This window comes from Neodiprion lecontei, chromosome 6, assembly GCF_021901455.1.
Source record: "Neodiprion lecontei isolate iyNeoLeco1 chromosome 6, iyNeoLeco1.1, whole genome shotgun sequence".
NCBI lineage: Eukaryota > Metazoa > Arthropoda > Insecta > Hymenoptera > Diprionidae > Neodiprion > Neodiprion lecontei.
Genome location: NC_060265.1, coordinates 29,465,613 through 29,481,999, shown reverse-complemented (window position 1 = coordinate 29,481,999; position 16,387 = coordinate 29,465,613). Strand labels below are relative to the sequence as shown.

Here is a 16,387-nt window from a genome sequence, read left to right as displayed (position 1 = left end):
ATCTTTGCCAAGATGCAAAAATTGACACGTACAAGAGGGATTACTCAGCGTTCGAATCTTCTTTGACCTCGCCGTTAAATTTGGTGAACAAAATTAGGCAACTGCAGTTGCAGTGCATCAATCAAGGAGATTCAACAATTAACGTCTGACGTTTGCTATTCTGGGCAAACTTTCCCATAGATTTCCAGTCAGACTTACTTGGATAGCGAATACGCGATACGTTGGCTGTTGCGGGCATTGACTTTGAGTCCATTTGTATACAAACCAGTGTACGTACACCCTCGGGGAGTTTGGAACCGGAGTTAACTGGCTTCGCGGGATGCAAACTTCACCGGAAATAATACGGATATTCCAGACGCACGCGTTTGCGTACAACCGGTGTGCTCAACTGTATCGTTAAACTTGCGCTTTCACGAAATCCGGATTGAGTGGAAAACACTTCGGGCGATTTGCACTGCGCGAATAAAAATCGCTCCCAAGTTTGGACGTAAGAGAGATTTTAAATTCGAACCGACACGTTGCTCTAGTTAACGATCAGACATCTCTGTCTTCCGATCATCCAATATCCCGTCCGAGTCCCTGAATGGACCGTGAACTCACCCGCGTCGATTGCCAAATGATCCCACAATCAAGCATTAATCCTACAACATCAGACTCATGCTCAATAATGTCTTGTCACGTGACATCGGATCCAATATCGGGTTGAATCCGACAGGCCGATGAGTCGTTCTAATTCCAAATCGATAACTAGAATTGTGGATTTGTGTCATAGGTACAGTACTAACGCGTGTGACTGTGCATTGTAACCAATTCGCCTTTAACGAATCACCCATAACCAGCAGATCTTTTCGATCAAATAAGTTTGCCGAAACAATACTTCCAATTTTCATGTCACGTGAAAAATTGACATTAATTCCGTAACGTTTCCTTGGAAAGAAAATTTCACTTTCTGTCAACGGTTACTAGAAATTTATAGCAGAATGCAAAATACATCAAAATACCGTTTCAACAACAAGGAACTGTGGGACTAACGCAAACCGTTCAGCGTAGAATTAACGAATGAGTTTCATCTCTCGTTTTATTCCAATCTTTGACCCATTGACCAGCTGACATGGCCCAAACCCAATTTCGGCGCATGCGGTATAATTTGGAATGGTACCAACAAAATCGGATGGGTATAGCGTGGGGGTAGAAGCCGCGAAGGTATGATTTGTCGTCGTGGATACGCCCCCGAAATTTACGAGCCTTGCATCGAAGGAATAAGTGCGGGACGCTGAGGGGGTTGAAAGTGCATTCGGGTGAATCGAGTTCACCCTGCACTCCTAAATTCCGAAACTACAAGCATATATGTATACATATATATGCATGTGTGTGCACATATAAGTGGATATACGTGGATGTAAGGGGCTGTAGTAGAATTAGGTGAACTACCAGCTACGAGGGTTTCCGTTTCTCTGCCGCGCAGCGCGCTGCAGATTTGATCCGTTAATTTCCTGCACCCTTTCCTCTACGTGGCAAGAGCATGTACATAAATTTTCAGCAAACTCTACAAAATCCGTCTTGCGCGAAGAAGTTCGGGGGTTCTGATTTTCCCCGTATTTCCACTGCGATTCAAGGCCAGTGATTAGTTTTTTACTATCGAAGGAACAGTTGTAAAGAGAGTGGAAATTGTTTGAAGGGTACATCGATTAAAAAATCATGAAATTCTGCGTGTGTAGAGAATGGGTGCGTTATTTTTTATTTTTTTTATTTTTTTTTTTATTTTTACACAGTACCTCCTCATCTCGAGATCTTCGGGCTAAAAGCTTTGAGTAGTGAGGAAGGTGGGAATCGAAAAACGAAGAAATAGTGCGCGGTGGACACAAATCACACACGTACCCGAACCCGTGAGAAGGTTGGCGGGGGTTTAGAGGTGAAGATTATCTCCGGGAACCCGATAATGTCACATAACTCGAGCGCGAACGGAAGTGGTGCGGATCTAACAGCAATTTCCTGTGCTCCAGTATCTGAAAACGTTCGCCGGTGGGAAAGATTGAGGCGTGTACCAAAATGGCGGCAACCAGCGGCAGTGCCAGCGTTAAATTCCCCAGAGAAACGGATTTTACGCAAACGCGGAAGCTGGAAAAAAAACATACCGCAAACTATTTTTCGTAACAGAAGACGCGTCGAAATAATCGAGTCTTTTTTCGACCACCGAATCGATCGCATGAAACGTTTTCTTTTTCACTCGTGTGAGACAAAGTTTTTATAACGTTGAAAAAGAGAAAATAATACGATGCAGCGACGCGAAAAGAAAAAGAGAAACAAGAGAAAATTAATAAAAATAAAAACAATTTTCAAACGGCTCAACAAACAAGACTAGTAGAGCTTTTATTCATCATACTAGAAATGTTACGCCTGACCGCGTGATCCGGAGCTGTCTCTATATTTATCATATTATAATAATCATCGGTCAGATTCCATCGAAGACTGTTTACCCCCCCCCTCCATCACTTTTGGAAACGTCGTAAAGTTTGAAAGTCGAATTATTCACCAACGTAATTCGTTATCCGAAAAAATTGGAACAACCCAAACGTTTCCTTTCATTCTTCCGTACAGAAATGACATAAGTCGTATGGAGCTTTTTTGCAGAATTATTTCTTCCGCGAAACGCTGTTGTAGTTATAATTTGCAGGATTGCACACGGTATTCAAGGAACGAGGATCGAGCCGCGATCTACTAGATTTGAGGGACATCCGTAGTAGAGTTTCAAGGAAATAGCACATTACGGAAGGGAGGAAAGAAGACTTCGAAGAAGGATTGCACCTATCACACACATTTTGATCGTTCGCTATTGCGCGTTATATTTCAAAGTGAAAAATCTTTGAGAGAGAGGATAAAAGAATAAACAAAAAAAAAAAAACTTCACTGCGTCTGTAATATATACATATGTAGAGGTACCAACATTATAGTATGAAAAAAAACAGCCATCAATTCTTGTCGAAAAAATGTCATCCGGCGCCTCTATTCTAGACGAAAATTTGTTCTAGCGAAACTTTAACACAGTTTTTATACACATACCTGTATTTGACAAGTGACTTCACCGTAGGGCCAGCATCCGTAAACGGCGGGTAAAAATCCAAAGGGTGTAACAAGGAGACCGATGGCAAGGTCGTTGCTTGCCAAACTCGTGAGAAGGTATCTCGGCTGTAACGAAAAAAAGGGTAAATCATTTTTATCGTTAAGAAATCGATAAGGGACAAAATCGTTCATAGATTATGCAAAGTAATTAGTTACGCGTTATTGTTAGGAGGATTTTCGTTAGTTTGTCCAAATAGGGCACAGAATGGCTATTTATCCGGCTATTATTAAGGGACGTCTAATCCCGAGGGTCGAGCAAGTATCGATCACCTGAATACGGATACGTATTATACCTAGTCTAAATTCCTAGGAACGGTTTAGCTTATCGCGAGTGTATAACCTTCTGGATTGAGATATTACAGTAGCAAAGGTCGGACGTGCATCGCGGCTTAATTGCATCAGCGCTTCTCTGCCTGAGCTTTCCGAATGCTGCATGAATGTATATGGGGAATTCCATGTGAACCCAAGCAGCGTCTGACCCTCACAATTTACTGATTTTCTTCATTAATTTTTCTGCAATTCTTCCTACTCTGAAACAGTAGCCTGAATTTTTGTCAGTTTTTTTATCCAACTACTCGATTATTTATAAATGTTTGAGAGAATCGCATAAATTTTTTTAAACAAAATCAGAAATATCGAGAGTCAGACGTTGGTTGGGTTCGCACGAAATTCCCCACATGCATATCAATGCAGATGTATTATTCATCGGAAAACTACCTTGCACCTCTCTTCGATTCCGCGTTGTATTCCGTTCTCTTTGTTAAAATTCAATTATTATCATTATACGTCAGCATAAGGACTCGCTTCTGCCGATCAATCGGACCGGCAATCCATCGGGTTTTAGGCGGCGAGCCATCGAAACCAATGGATGTATGCAATGTGGAGGATATCCGTATATGATGTATCCGCGAAGATAAAAGCACAGAAAATTGCGACGGCGTATTTACTGCCTGATATCTCCGAGACCTGGGATACTGTGTCATATTTTCTACGGTAGGATACAAATGGCGAATAAAAATCGATTGGCTTCTCTATCATGTGTAGAATCTTTTATGTTTATATATATCCGCAAAACTGTGCCTCTTCGCGGTAAAGTAAAAACAGTGCATGGTTCAGGTCGCTTTTGATGCGTGAGTTTTGTTATAAAATTTAGGTGAAAATATCAAAAGATTCTACCAAGGGTAGTCAAATTAACGTCAGCTGCACCGATTGCATAATACGCTTCGAAATTTGATAAACTGTGTATAAAATTCTCGAGATTTCACCGAACCTTTTTAAAAATCAAAGTACAATCGTACAATAAGATAAAAACACGTGAAAACGATGGTAAAATTTTCTTGTCCGAAAAACTCGGCAAAGAAAAGTGGAAAAATTCGAGAGGTCAACAAAGGAATGGTTTACAGAATTTGTCGAATAGCGATAGTTTCGTGTCTTGCGCATGTGAAGAAGGATCCTTGACTTTGAGGAAAAAGTCTGAAGAGTACTTGGAAGAAGGTAAGAAAAAAGGAGAAAAAAAAAAAAAAAAAATTCTTCGCCGAGTCTTTGACGCATGTGGAATTCGGCGAATTTCCCGTCTGTGTTTCTTCAACCCTCGATGCGAATAGAGAAGAAGGTAAAAAGGCAAATTCCATCTCTGGAGATCCTCCGCTGGCTGCATCGGCGCTAAATCAATCGTAGGTTTAGTGTGGACTCTATTAATTGGTTTCAGTTTGCGTAATTAAGAAGTAAGAGCCCGCGGCCACAGGCATCCTTGATCAAACAATTAAGGACAAGTTGCCGAGCCGAGGTTGAGCCAAGGCAGGCGGCAGCGAACAGTCGCGCAAACCTCGAGAGTCTTGACTGGTGGCTCTCTCAATTCTCTCGACTCTCCATTCCGCGATACCCACCACGGTATGAATTCGTTAGCATCAAATTACACGTTTTAACTACCTCGTCCTCCCCTCTCCTCCTCCTCCTCCTCCTCCTCTTTACCCCAGCTCTTATTGTGCAACGTATCTCTTCTACGCCTCCTCCAACTCCTTGTACTTTGCCTCAAGAGATGGATTCATGCATATGCAAAGGGCCACCACCAACAGCCTTATACTAAATACACTTAAATACATCCCGAAGCCGGGATTCACGGGTCGAACAACTTTCTCCGTGAATTCTCGAAAACCCCTCTTCATCCGAGCGTTATTTCGCTTAGGATTTATACTTTCCGTAGGTTGATCGCCCAGCATCGAATCAATCCCTTCGCCTCCTGCGGTCCGTACAAACTGTCCGCCGTTTCGCCAGCTTTCGTAATCTGCATTCGTGTTATCAGCGCCCGGTATGAAACGGTTGAAAGTGCGAAGAGTCACCGTAAGATACACAGCCTCGTTCTGCAAAGGGGGTGAGATAACGAAGCGATATATCGACTGGGTCGATAAAGAGAGACGGAAAAAGCGGCGAGTAGGTATCCCCCTACATTCAGTCTCGCCGACTCTCTCGCTCTTTAGTAGGTAGGCACAAATCACGGGGTTACTGTCTTACGGGCGCTCGTTATGGGCGGTACTATCAGTTCGTTTCAGTGACTTAGGAGACGGTTATAACCGTGATTCTCTCTCCGTACAGCCGACTCGCGATTCGCCGAACACTCAGACTCCAAACTGATTCATAGCGACCCTGTCGATTGGTGGCTGCAGCGGGAGGCTGAACGATGCCTTTTAATGTCGAGAGACTCGATATTGGCCTTCCATTGACTTTGCGAAGAGTGACTGTCGCGGGTCGAACAGTCGTTCCACGTTACGGGTGATGGTACGTCTTACTGGATACAAGTTGCGTGATTGCATGGTCGAGAGTGTAAAGCTCTTATCTTTATCATACCGTTTCGAAGACCATATTACTGACTAGCGATGTATGATTTAGCGCGCTTTGTCGGTCGAGACAGTTAACTCGGCTAATTAGCTAAAAATTGGCTGGTTGAAGCAAACAGTCGGCCGAAATAGTTAGCCGGTTAGCCCGCTAAACCTGAAAATGTAGGAAATCGACATGCAAATGAATTTTTCACCTTTCGGATTCGAACTTGCAGCTGGAACAAGTTTTATTATATTCACTCGACAGAATTATTGTCATCCAATTGTCCAAGGTGCCTGAATAGTTGATCAATCTATAATAATCAGCCAAGCTAACAATAGGAATAAAAATTAACGTCCGTCAAATCGTGATACTTGTTTGGGTTAACTTTTCAAAGTAGCTTACTGAGATCCGCACACTACTATATCCCAATAGTAGTTGGTATGTTATTCAATTATATTAAAATTAAATTCGTTCAAAAACTTCACTGATTGTAAATGACAAACGTCTATTTCCGTCGTATTTCGACTACAAGTTCGAGTCTAAAGAACAAAAAATTAATTTGCTTCTCGATTTTCTGCATTTTTAGGTTCGGCCGGTTAAAATTACCTCATTATCAATTTTCGGCCATCTTAGCCGGTTAACCGTTCAACTATTCCGACCGAATTCCAAATTACTTTAGCCAGCTAACTTTGATCCGACTAGTCAAGTTGACCGTCTAACCTTAACCAGACGGATACACAAAAATCAGAAAAACATGATAAAACAAAAAGCAACAAGGCTCACCTGAGCGTGAATGTACTTGCTGTACCTCCGGCTGTTGATGACACATATGACGAGTAGATTCGCGCAAAGGATGCCGAGGCTGAGAGCGAGGATGAGAGCGGCCCGTACAAGCTCTCCGGGACCTGGTCCAGACCACGAGGTGATGGGACCGCTACGCCAGCAGCTGCTGTTGCTCAGGGCAGGGGGCATGAGGATAGTCTGCTTTTGCTCGAGCATGGTTAGGCGGAGCTCCTCGGGCCGGCAGATTGTCAGATTATTATCGCTAAGAGGAGCGTCGGCCGTGAGTTGGCCTCCGCAGCAACGAGGCCTCGAGGAAATCCTTAAGACTTTGCATCGCTGCCGATGAGTAGTTCAGCTCCGGCAGCTCAGGCAGCTCCAGAGTTCCGTTGATCCGGCCTCGCTTCCCATCCTGGAAAACAAAAAATCGAGTCTCCTTGTAAGCGCGTCCTTTCTGACGTACGTTATAATCGGGGGGCTTGAAAATGCCCCGCATTGTTTAAAACGGCTTCCGCATAGCGGCGCCGCAGAAACAATACGGAGAGTGTAATGACCAGTCATCGATGAGAGTTTCCCCGGAATTTTGGGCCCTTTACCAGACCCCCTGAATTTCAGAGTTTCGGTTACACCGAGTTTTGACGCGTCCTGTTGTGCGCAGCACGCGGCCTTGCCGTGAGGGTTTTATGATTAATGGCGGGGGTTGTGTTTAGTTGCTCTTTTGCCGGGGGCAGCTTTTGTTCGAACTTCTACGAGAGTTAGAGTGTAACATAATGCTGCAGCGTCAACGACGCGGGGTTGAATTTATCGTAATAAATATTCGCGCCTGCGAAACAGAGCTTTTTACCCCTCGGTCTGCGATAACTTTGTACATCGCGATGGGTACATCGTGCGTTATAACCCCGATGAATAATTAATTAGGGCTTTTTTTCTTTATTTTTGTTTTTCTCAATACTTAAACCCCGGTGTGTATAACCGTATACCTGAAACATCGTCGGTATGTCCTGGGAAATTGTTTGAATTTGCATAAAAGCTCCCGGCGAAACGGCACGCGGGAAAGAAACTTGGCACCGTTTTTTGTTTCGACTTCTTTTTCATCCTGTTTTCGGAATTTACTTACTAACCGAGACGCCTTCGCCTTGTCTGCGAGAAGGAGAGAAAAAAGAAGAAAGAGAAAAATTTTTCCACCAAAAATCACGACGCGGACTTTTTTCACATATACTACGACGCGTTATCATTAAGCGGTAATTTTTCAAATTTCCTCCCTTGGCAATTAGGCGGAGAGAAAGCGAGAGAGAGAGAAAGGAAACAAGCTTCCGCAGCCATTTGCATGGGGGCTGCGAAGTCGTTTTTTCATACGATTTATCTCCTACACCGCGGAGCGTTCAATTCATCTTCACGTTTGGTGCAATTAATTTCATCCCGCCCGGACCGACGACGACGCGATTCTCAACCGACGATGAATATAACGGCGACTAGAATAAAGTACCCGCTGATGCGGGCAGATATACGCCGCTTCTTTTCCACGCTATCCCGAAGCCGATAAGATCTCTTTCCGAAATATATACTCGCCCGTGATTCTCGCCTTGAACTCTGATTGCGAAAAGACCGTGGTAAGAGCTGCTTTTCGGCTTTAAATTAAGAATATACCTCGTAAAACGTAAAATGTTTTCACGAATCGTCAGGTCATTTTTATCGATAAAGAATTCGAACAATGCCTACGTTTAATTCGTTCATCCCGCTAGCGGGGAAAAAGCTAATTTTTACAATTAGCACGCTCGCAAACACAATTCACATTCACCCTCAATTTCCCCGTCCGGAATTTATCCGGTAAATTTGCTAAATGAAAGCTAATTGAGGTTGTTGTAAAAATACGAGGCAAATACGATAGGAACGTATAAAATTCATAGCAGAAACGACTAATTACATCAAAGTTCGTTTTACCCCGACGTGAACGCATTATTGTGGTAATTACTTACGTTGTCGAAGTAAAAAAGCTCAAATACATTTAACTGCAAAATTTTTCTACCGCTCCGGGAAAGATGGGCATTGATGAAAAAAATAAAATAAAAATGATTTTCAGTCGATTCGAGCCACGGCGTCTAGTTTTACGGACTCGAAATAACGACCTGATTAATTGGAAAATCCAAAGCTCAATGGGAGGGCTCAACTACCTCCAGAAGCGATTGTGAGTACATAAGAGTATATGTAAGATTGAGATAATGAGAGGAAGTTAACGAGCCACGCGGGTTCGGCGAGAGCTGAATTTCTCATCGCGGCGTTTCAGCGTAATTAAAACATGGCCGCCAGCGGCAGCGATTCCGCATACATTTATTTTATCATTTTCACCAAGCCGCGATTATTCAAGGCCTGCCTATTACTTTTCTTGATCCAACCGCTCCTTACCCGTCTTCGTTCAACCACCCCCCGCCCCCCAAGAATTTTCACACAGTCCATCACCGCCCTCCCTTCCAGCCTCTGAATACAAATCGCACTTCACTCTCAGCGGCTGTTTCGCCGATGGAACTAGCGAAAAATTAAGCTGATGAACGATGATCTCAACTCGCTGCGAAATTAGCCCTGCGAGTATATAATATCGCGGTAATTATACTTTATAAAGAATTGTAAGTCGTTATTTTATTGAAATAAATCGTATTATTATTGTACATATACAGATATCTGGTATGAGATTCATTTTCATACACAAGCGTTGCATTGTTGTCAGAGTTAATTCCGGTGACAATGAAAAGACTAATCTGCGATAAGGAAGAGAGGGGGAGGAGATGCATAGAAACAAGGGCGGTATTCGATGAGCAGAGAGTTGAATCTGACGGAGGCGATGGCGCAGATTGAATGAATAATGAAAGCGTACAATGACGAGTTAATTACTCGAGCCATTAGCAACCGTTAGCCGTAACTTTGTATGAGGAGCCCTTGCGCCATGCTCCGTAGGTCGTACATAATTTTTTGACAGTTTATTCCTGCCCCCGGCCGAGTTTCGCCGGCGATTGCGGTTATAAAATGGAGAAAGGACGAAAGAAAGCGCCAAAAGAGAGAGAGAGAAAAAGAACAAAAAAAAAAAAAAAAACACACGAGAGAAAAAACGAAAAAGAGCAGCCTTTGATAACTTTTTAATCCCCGCGACGCTTTTTGTGCGAGAAGAGTGAGATAGAGATAGTGATAGACGGAGAAGAAAGAGAGAGAATTTCATTTTACGCCAAGCCGCGTCGGGCTAACTGACGGGAATTAGCCTTTTTTCGTTTCGTGATGAAGGGAAAAAATGACGGAGTGTAAGAAAAAAGAAACAAAAATTGTTATTCCAGGGAGTATATTCCCAATCCAGCGTCCAGGAATGAAAAAATTATACGCAATCGCGAGTCTGTATACAACTGAGCGCAAAAATCGGATTCCCCCAGGCTAATCAGATTTTTTCGAGTGTATATGTATCCGCTTCGCACATGTTTTAATTAAAAGAGATTGGCATACTTGACAAACGGGGAAGATTATGGGTTCGAAAAGGTGGTGTTTTTTTTTTTTTTTTTTAATTTTATTTTAATAAAAATTATCCCGAGGCTCGTTTCATTCTTAGTTTATTGATCACAATACTCTGCTAATTTTCGAAACTTCTCAAGTGTATACAGTGTATAAAGGTCTCGAGTCCTTTGTACAAAAGTTCGCGAAAATTTCATGTACCCCGAAACAAGAAAAATTTGCATAAATATCCCACCGGCTGATGCAAATTTTATGCAAACGCTTAACGGGCTTGAATTGGCGAAAGAAAATTGGAGATTACGTATGCGAAATTCCTTCAAATTTCTTGCAAGTTTTTCACAGAGAACACGAAGAAATATGACTTAAATTTGCTGTTAATATTGTGATTTTATGATCAAATGATATTTCGAAGGAAAATTGCGTTTCGCAGAAAGAAAGTGAGGAAAAATAGCCCCCGACGTAAATGTCCTGTTTGCGTTACATAAAATTTACGAACTACACGTGAATCCGCGTTATAAGGCGGAGTACTTTTTCCTTCGGCACGCTTTTTCAGGGCAGGTAGGCTTAGTACATAAAAGGTGATATCGTTCCGGAAGCGGCGTAAAACACCTCATCATGGTAAAATGTAAATTACAACAGACGCACCTTACGTGGCGTGAAATTCGAGGTCGACACATATCGCCCTCCGGTACGTTAATCTCAATTCGTCGAGGGGTGTCGGAAGTATCCTACACGGCAGTCCCAAAACGTCGAGGTGAAAAGCCCGGGACCTTAGCCCAGAATCCCGCAGGACCGACGGACAACGGAGAGAAATTGAAGAGGGGATATCGAAAAAGCAAGTAAAAAAAAGAAAAAAAAAATAGCACGTACAGCCTTTTTTAATTCTCCTCTCCGATTGGCCGTCGCGAGTCCGGTTGCACTTTTAAGCCGAATCCGCAGGTCTGCAAGTTTTTAATTAGTTGAAAAATGGACGGACACCAAGGCCGAAATTCTCCAAACTGAGTTATTCAACTTATCGTATATTATATTCATATCGTCGAGGATAAGGTGAACTGAGCAGATGGTACGAAACGAACTTGCAGTCCAGGACGAGCTTCGAACCGGATGCGCGTGATTTATCACAACTCTCAGCCGAGGTGTTTTCGTCACAGATGAAATACTTGATCGGATTTCTTATCGCCGTGTTTGTCCGGCTATACGAGCGCAAATTGTCAAATTGTTTCTCGGGTTTGTTGAGTAAAAGCTCAGACGATTCGTTCCGCCGGTCGATAGCTGCTCTGACTCTTCGAAATTGAAACGTCAATCGCGTGACTGACCGAGAATTATGACCACGAAGTATTCGATACCAAATTCGAGGGAATATTAACTCGTTCTCTGAATCGGGAAGACTGGCCGGATAAAAGCGTCCTTTCGCCGGGATAAGAAGAGAGTCGAATCGTTTTTGTACATCTAGCGGTAATCCCGCTCAGTTGGCTGGGCTGACTGAGCGGCGTGAATGCCGCGGAAGCCACCCAGGATGAAGAAGTTAGAGCCGGCGGTGAAATTCCGAGGATTAAGCGCAAACGGGTTTATTATGTCAAAAACTTGGGGGCGGCTCAGCACCCGCATGTAGGTATGCGCCATTCTCTTGGACAGCGAGCGTTATACCCGTTGCATTTAGATGATGAAATTAGAATTTTTTCCAACGACTAGCAAAGCCGCGCAGCGGAGTGCAGGGAACGAACGAATTACGTGTGACAAAATACGTGCACGCAAGCTCAGCGGTCGAGGAATCTGGCAACGAAACGAAATTACTGTTTAGAGTAAAATTTTGTTTCGATTGAAACTTTTCCTCTAACATTACACGTGGGTACAGAAAAGCTTGACAATTTCTAAATACCGTCTGCCGTTGAGTATTACTCAAAAAATATTTCGACGATTGCGAGAAATTATACAGAGGTGCGAAAATTTATAGTCGTTGATATATTTCGTTGCCTCTTGTCTTAAGCCACGGCCTGTTTACAATTCATCGAGATCCCTGAGAAAATCCTTGTTGACAAAATTTTCGAGTGTCAAGTGGGGTCGAATTCATGCTTTTACATCACGATGCTTGGAGGTGACCTGTGATAATCCGCTGTTAAATTGCGGCGCTCCGCGAGTTTCGAACAGGTCCGAGAAAGTTGGAGGCTTCTGGTTTAATCCGAGTGTCCGTAAATCATTTCGCGAGCTTTCAGATTTCGAATCAAATACGGGATATCCGGTAACCAAGAGGATTATTTTTTTTTTCCCCCCCACATGAAGTAAGAAAGCAACCGTTGCGAATAAGCAAAAGCTCGTGCGATATTCAGAAGGAAGTGAAGTGTTTCCCCGGATGAATAAAATACCGTTGATGCGGGAATAGTGCGCCGGAAGGCGTAAAGATCATTGGCTTTATCTACGCGTCTTCTATTCGTTATTCGAATTCGACACCCGGAGCTTGCGGAGGTTCGTTCAAACGGCCGGCCTCGACCTTACAAGGTATGTGTGCGTGTGTGTGGTGTGCGGATAGGTACGAGGTGGTTTTAGTATCCCGCCATCGGATCCGACCGCGACTACCGCCCAAAGGAAGCATAAAAGCTCCACGGGCCGGGAAACGCATCGCTGCTTTAAAGATAGAACCATTTGGCAAACCGGTATTCCTCCAGACCTCGTTCGTTCTCGACCAGCGCGGATATGTGTTAAGGAAGGAACTCAGACCCGCGTAAAGGAAACCGTCAACTTCAACTTCCCGGTAAATCCTCTCCTTCATTCATTTCACCCTGAGCAAAGTCGCCCGTTTCTCCCGGGATTGACGCCGCCATTTTCGAATCTTACTTCTCCTTTCGAGTCTTCTTTACGCCAGACGAATCGCGCTTACGTTGTGTAATTATTTTATAGTGAAATACGTGTCCGTATACGTGCAATAGTGAAATATAAAAAGTATAATGCTTGCAGAAGTTTTCGTTGAAACTACATTTTCAATGCGCATAGCAGCGTGTAGGTACGTTGAACGGTTAGTTTCACGGAAAACTTGGTGCACATATAATCTTACATTCGATACGTGCATTGCGTATGTTATTATAACATCCAAAAAACTTTGCTCGGTTGCGCAATAATTCGTGCAGCAGAAAACGAGCAGAGTCATGCAGCAAAATGCGGCTCACATTTCAGGGCGCGAAACACCCGCGGCTAGGGCGAAGAATTAGTTACCACTCGAAATCTTAGACGGGGAGGTTAAAGCCGCAAGCCGCAAGATCTGTAGCCGAGGGCAGGACCCTGCGAAGTCATAAAGGGAACTTGGAACTTGATCGCGAGCATAGAGCAGCGACACGATAAGACAGAGAGGAAGAGAGAGAGAGAGAGAGAGAGAGGCGAAGAGACTACGTGGAGAAAGAATAGCTTTTTAAGAAGCGAAGAGACGGAGGAGAATGGAAAAAAACTATAACAGAGTAACGAAAAAAAGAGGAACCGAGATAGCGGGGCACGTTGAGCAGAAATTACACGTCCTCTCGGGCTCTTGTAGTGTTTTTCGCCTAGTTACATATATAAACGGGGTTTTTTATTTCGTCTGGATGGGGAAATAGGTGAGTAAAAAAATAAAGGGGACGGAATAAAAAACAAACCCGAGAGCCTCTTCTTGCACGTTTTGAAAATTTCACGAGTCCAAAATGCGTCTGTTCGTCTCGTCTGGTCCGCAGGCGTCGCCGAGTGGTACATTAGACGGTTTTTATTCAAAGCCGGGTCCGTGCAAGGGTAGGTAGCCGACTACTAATTTATACTCGCGAATATACCATAGATATGGATACATATATATATATATATACACGTAGAAAAAAAAGACGTCATTATTCGACGACGCGACGGGCTCTTGACTCCAGATCCGAGTCTATTGCGAAAGGGCGAGAATAAGGCGGGAAAACGAAGAAAGCTCGAATGGTTGGTACGGGTTGCATCGTAGATCCCCCGTAGAATGAAATTGGCCGAAAGTGAAAAAGACTCGCAAGGTACCTCGGCCGTCCAATATAACCCCTCGATACGTACACGTGGATTCCGATGCCGCATGTTATTCGAGCTTATTCGTCTACAGGACTGGTGGTATGTCTACCCAGGTACTCTGACATATTGCCGGACGTCGTCGGATGGTCGACGTATCGAAAACTACGTGCCGCTTGGAACTGAGGAAGGAGGAGCTTAGATGAAGTCGAAAAGAGAGCCAAATAAACGAAATTTATAAATCTGGATCATGAATGTGATGCTGAAATCCATGGATTGGGATTTACTCCACGAAACGTGTTAACGTGTTCGTGACTCTGTGCATTCCCGATGCAGATGTCACGTCACATTATATTCAAAGCTTTTCGCTTTGCTCAGGCTGTACGTCGGAAACGTAAAATGGGGGGCGAAAAGAAACACTGTCGGTAATAAGTATTTTCAACCGACTTTCGACTCGAATATAGGTAATTTATACGATATTGTATATACATGTATACATCGTACGTATACATACCTATATAAGTATGTAGAATATAAGAAGGAGACAGCGGTAATAGCCACGGCCAAACTTGCAATTCTCCCCAACTTTTTTTTACGAGCTTTGATGGTTGTGCAGTAGAGGAGGCGAGTCTTGGGATAGACTCGGGGGCATCAAGAAGTCTATTACGTAGGTACCTAAGTAGCTATGTGTGTGTGTACCAAGATCCGGATAGACTCGTCTATACGCGAATACATGGCTACGGAACAGCACCGGCAACAATTTACTTCTTCATCTCGTGTATATTCCGTGAACTTTTGCCAATTTAATTTACCTGCGCGGTTCAGGCCGGTACGGACAGCTAAGCATTTTACTCCCCTGCCTTCAACTAATTACAAGAAACAATCGAACGGGGCGAGGTGGGGTGGAAAAAGAGAACAACTCGGAAATAAGTTTAAGAGAAAAACGAGATTAAGTATAAAAGAACAGGAACAGAGATAAATACACACAGACAGTTAGGAAAAATAAATTCTTAAAATTAATAAAATCTTACATTGAATCCTGCCTATGTACTATAATTTATCATGAATTATGCCGTATAAGAATGGAGATAAAAAATTGGTATCGAAACGCGGAAGGATTCGAAAAGTAACGAAAATATGTCAGACTAATTGTTTCGATTTAGAAATTCCTTATTTTCCGGCTAAACGACGAGAAAGACAATGAGAATAGAAAAAGAGGATAATAGGTATGAGAAAAGCGCAAAGACGGCAGGTTTTCTCTCAGCTGTGAAAAGCTCCGCAATGTCAACGAAAAGGTTCGCGGGAGCGAAGAAGGGAATAAGAAGGATAAGAAGAAGAAGAGAGGCCAGACACGCACGATTCTCTTTCCGCAGCTCCTCGTTATTCCCGTTCGTTTTCTCAAAGTATTCCGCCCTTTCCGAGAGAACCGTAACATTACGCGATCCCTTCTGCGTCCCGAGACCCGATGATATAACACCGCGGACTGCCGAATCACCTGCACGAGTGGCTGAAAAAAATTCCCGCGGCATGTATCAGTCGGCGAGAGGATTTGTTACGAGAACAAAGAGAAAGAAGAAAGTGAAGTGTGACGTGTGGGAAAAAGTTTGGTAAATTTTCCCGGGGAATGGAATGAAATTTAGAAACAACGGACTGCCTATAAAATCAGAAAATGTCGACTAAACTTGCAGCTTGTATATATACGAGTCTTGCCAAAAGTTTTGCGAGAATGTGCAGAGACACGGTTTTCTCAGCACCCGTAGTAGACAATCGTGTGTCTGGGAGGAAGAAATTAGTCAGCTGCAGGGGCTACAAAATGCAGACGGTGAAAACTTGGAACTTGGAACTTGGATTACCTAACTTTTGGAAAGATGTTGGAAGAAGGACTTCATCAAGGTACACAATATGCGGTTTTCAAGCAGCTACATCTTACGGCTGAAATAACAGTACGAAACGCGAACTTGTACCCTTTTCTCGCTTCTTCGTGCGATTTCGGCGATGAAGGAATAACTGAGAGTTGATAAAATATTATTACGATAAATCAGCGAGGTGATGAAGAAAAATGTCGAAATTTTGCTTCAGCTGGCGCAGTTACGTACCTACGTCACGTTGCCGGGACATTATCGGGATAAGATGCAAGTTTTTTTTCTTCGCATGTTAGCCCTTTTGTCGAGCCATTTCGTAGGCGTTCCCA

At 43.4% G+C, this 16,387-nt stretch overlaps 1 protein-coding gene across 4 annotated transcripts in view; it reads right to left on the bottom strand.

Annotated features, from left to right (window-relative positions):
- Positions 1-16,387, bottom strand: part of LOC107224645 (trace amine-associated receptor 9) — a 75,523-nt gene that overhangs the window by 34,376 nt on the left and 24,760 nt on the right. For all 4 annotated transcript variants that reach the window (XM_046743257.1, XM_046743260.1, XM_046743258.1 and 1 more), the window contains 2 exons: positions 6,721-7,129; positions 3,061-3,186 (listed from right to left, as the gene is read on the bottom strand). In XM_046743257.1, the coding sequence (XP_046599213.1) occupies positions 3,061-3,186; positions 6,721-6,936 (342 nt within the window). In that variant the 5' untranslated portion in view covers positions 6,937-7,129. The remainder of the gene's footprint in view (positions 1-3,060; positions 3,187-6,720; positions 7,130-16,387) is intronic.